Source organism: Sinocyclocheilus rhinocerous, unplaced genomic scaffold, assembly GCF_001515625.1.
Source record: "Sinocyclocheilus rhinocerous isolate Xijiao unplaced genomic scaffold, SAMN03320098_v1.1 scaffold2829, whole genome shotgun sequence".
NCBI classification, from domain to species: domain Eukaryota; kingdom Metazoa; phylum Chordata; class Actinopteri; order Cypriniformes; family Cyprinidae; genus Sinocyclocheilus; species Sinocyclocheilus rhinocerous.
Genome location: NW_015638929.1, coordinates 221,888 through 225,728, shown reverse-complemented (window position 1 = coordinate 225,728; position 3,841 = coordinate 221,888). Strand labels below are relative to the sequence as shown.

General features: G+C 36.3%; 1 protein-coding gene across 2 annotated transcripts in view; it reads left to right on the top strand.

The window, feature by feature from the left end:
* The window catches only part of LOC107750042 (rho GTPase-activating protein 7-like), a 68,840-nt gene extending 66,033 nt beyond the window's left edge, over nt 1–2,807 (top strand). For both annotated transcript variants that reach the window (XM_016565294.1, XM_016565295.1), the window contains exon 14: nt 1,190–2,807. In XM_016565294.1, the coding sequence (XP_016420780.1) occupies nt 1,190–1,286 (97 nt within the window). In that variant the 3' untranslated portion in view covers nt 1,287–2,807. The remainder of the gene's footprint in view (nt 1–1,189) is intronic.
* The last annotated feature ends 1,034 nt before the right edge of the window (nt 2,808–3,841 follow it).

Below are 3,841 nucleotides of genomic sequence, written 5' to 3'. Positions count from 1 at the left end.
AAGACTGCGGTTCTTGTAGCTCCAAAAGTCTCATAAAAGACAGTACTGATGCCCTGTTTAAAGAAGCCAAGGACAAATTCAAGGGTTATGACAGCTGCTCGACTCCTGAAAACGCTGAGCTCGCATACAAGAAGGTAAAGAAACTATATAAATACACTCCCTATTCGAGTCACTTGGTCACTCTTTTTCATATTTCCATTACATGTTCACGCTCACTTCCTTTGCTCATTTTCTTGATTGTGCCTAAAGGAAAAACTGTCTATTTTTCTTATATCGCTTTTTTTTTTCTCATGTGAAAGTATCATTTCCCAGCTCTGTTTTGGCCTAGAGCCCAGCATGACATCAGTTTGTCGGTTGTTCTAGCACTTCTCATCGACCAAAACACACTTGTGTTCACTCAGTTCTCTAGTCCTTGGACAGTATTTCATGTACCCATGAAGTAGGGCTGTCCAATCCTGCTCTTGGAAGGCCTCTATCCAACAGAGTTTAGCTCAAATCCTAATTAAACATATTTGAACCAGTTAATCAAGGTCTTCAGGAATACTTAGAAACTTCCAGTTAAGTGTATTCAGGCAGGTTGGAGCTAAACTCTGCAGGGCAGTGGCCCTCCAGGAGCAGACTGGGCATCCTCTGAGCTAGGATGAAATCACATTGATGACTGCGGTGATCCTGCTAGTGAGGAACAAAAGTAACGAGATGATTGTGCTGGAAGTGTTAATGACTGTAGCGTCATCGTCTTTCATGATAGGTCCAGGACGGGTCGTCTCTGCGACAGTGGAAAGTGTGCGTGGACGTGCCTGCATCGGCTGAGGACGTCTTGCAGCGGATTCTGCGGGAGCAGGAACGCTGGGATGAGGACCTGTTAGAGTGCAGGATCGTGGAGACACTGGAGCATAACACGGAAGTCTATCAGTACGTCAGGAACTCAATGGCGTTAAAATAAAAAATTTTAATATATTTATTTGTAAATATTGTTGGAATTTATTTAATAAATATGTAATGCATATTTTAAATATTATTATTATTATTTATTTTATTAAATTAAATATTTAATCATTTAAAATAATACAAATAATAAGATATTCTAAAACAAATAATTATTTTATTTTATAGTAAATATTTAATTCAAATATTTTAATTAATACAATGACTACATCACTCACATACTTTTTTTCTTTTTCTATTTTAGGGGTCGTTGCCCTGAATGGTACAATAAGCTGTATGGTCAACTGTGTGCTGCAGAGGTGGTGCGGATCCGTGACTCCTTTACCTGCCTGGATAAATAAACACACACACACACACACACAACCTGGCATGTGCTTTGACGTTTCATTTCACCTCTCTACAAACTCTTACGTTAGAGAGGAAGATGATGATTTTAAACTCCCTTAACATACGATCTGAGCCCTTATATGATACAGACCAACGACTGTGCTGAAATCAACAAGCTACATAGGTCAAAGCTCTTGCCATTTTGATGGCCATCAAACGATAAGCCTGAAAGACTGGAAATGGGCGTTCCTGCTGCTATGACATCATCATCACTGACGGCACAACGTTTGACCTTGTTACTGATCATGTCATATGGTGACTACATAAAACGGGAGGTGCTTTTGCTTCTGAGAAGCAAGTATGTATGTGTATTTTTGAATGTGAGCCTATGTATAGTGTGTCTGATTTGAATGCGTGTATTATTGACAAATGAGACATATTCCATGCACTGACACCCGCTGCAATATAGTGTTTAAACCTGTTTCTGTGTGTGTGTGTCACTGTTACATAGTCTGCAAAGCTGTGTACAGTGCTTTCGTAATATTTAAGAGAATGGATTGATGGATGAATGGATGGACAGACATGTTTGTCTATATACAAGACGGAAGGTGGTGGCTGGCACACCTTTGAAATGAAGACAGGAAATGTGTGATAGAGGAAAAGACTAGAGCATGTAGACACTTAAACTGCACAGAGGGTTCCAACAGCACCAAAGCCAAAGCTGAGACCAATGTGGACCAATTATACATTGCAAAGTAATCCGAGGATTCAACACAGGACTCCAAAGAAAACATAAATACAGTTTACTCACTCTGAGGCCTGTGATTGGTCGAGATCAGTGCTGCAAACCAATAAAATTCATCCAGCTGTCTCGGCCATTTAACATCTTGAGCCCTGGGAAAAGAGAGTATTACGAAAGACTCAAAGGATAGGAAAAACTTTTTATTTTTGGGTTGGATGTTCAGGTTGGATTATAGGGGCTACCAAGGCAATAATTTTGTCAGAGGATGGTAAAGAATGTACGAGGGGAAATTATGTCTGTTTGTTTGTCAGTGTTAACCAGAAATGAAGTAAAAGTCTAAAATAGTTACAAAGCTTGCATTTACACTTAACTATAACCAGGCCTGCGGTCACGTCATCAAAGTAGGAGTGCTGCGATCACCCAACCGATTTCTTTCTGACGTGATGCTTCGGATGAGTCCAGTACTCCTATTGAGGTGCTTTATGATTGTCGGTCCTGGGTTCGATGTCTCGATTTATTGCTACTTGCGTGCCTGTCCATGGCGGTGTATCATAAACGTGTGTAATTTAAATGTATGCTGCCAAACTGAGAATAACGCATGACAATGACAGTTAACTTAAACCGCTCTGTATTTATATCACTCATATCGTGTTTTTGTATGCATCTTATTTTAATGTAAATGTTACACTAAGTTACAGAAATTAGAAAGTTGTTTATCTTTTTTATTATTAATGTTATATCTGTACAGATTAATCGTGGTCAAAATGCACTATTAAATGTATTAAAACAGCATGAATGGCTTTCATCTATGATGTTTTTGTGTTTACCTTAACTACGGTTATTAATTTCATACATGTCCATGCATAATATATATTTTTAACAAATTTCTGTATAGTTATGTTCAACACTTACATTATTACTAGCAAATAGATACTAAACTTGAACTGCAAAATAAAAAAAAAATGGCTAAAAATGATTCCATATATGTGAAGTCCTACACCTAAGATTTACAGTATTGAAAAATTAATTGGTTAATTTACATAATTAAGATTATTGACATTGATTATTGACAATTTATATTAAAAAAATAATATATATTATTTATAAATAATTTAAATACAGTGATCTAAATTTTTTTTTTTTTTTTTTTTTCATTTTTAATGGCCACAGAGTTGTTGAAGTCATGCAGATGTTTAGTATTTTATGATTAATTGATCATTTGATTGTTCATTTAAATTATTTGACTACTAATTATAAAAAATATAATAAATGACATCCCCAAACAACTATTACTATAACACTTTTATTCAAATACATAATACGCTTAGCTTTCAAAGGCTTGTCGTTTGCAATTTTTCATAGGCAAAATGTTTTAAATTGTGTTTAAGATGAAGTAACTGCCATTTTCTTCTCAAAGGAGTGAAACAGCTGTGTGGCTGGTGATCTCAGCGTCTGCTTACATAATGCATCTATAATGCTCAAACAAAGAGGGAATTGTCATTGCAAAGCCTGCAAGCTGAGGCCAGACTCATAGCCATACCAGGCAAATCCATCCCAAGTACCTGTCTTTCTCTAATACTCTTAACACTTCCAGCAATCTGATTTCCAAGAAAAATAAATAACACCCCTTATGGAGTCATGTTTATGAACCAATCCATCACAGAGAGAAACAAATGCATATACAAAACTGTGCAAAAGTCTTAGGCCATTAGTATTTTCACCAACAAAAAATGGTTTTAAGCCAGTTATTTCTATCTTTTGCTGTATTGTGTCAGTTGGAAATATCAGTTTACATTTCCAAACATTCCTTTTGCCATTAATTGTAAT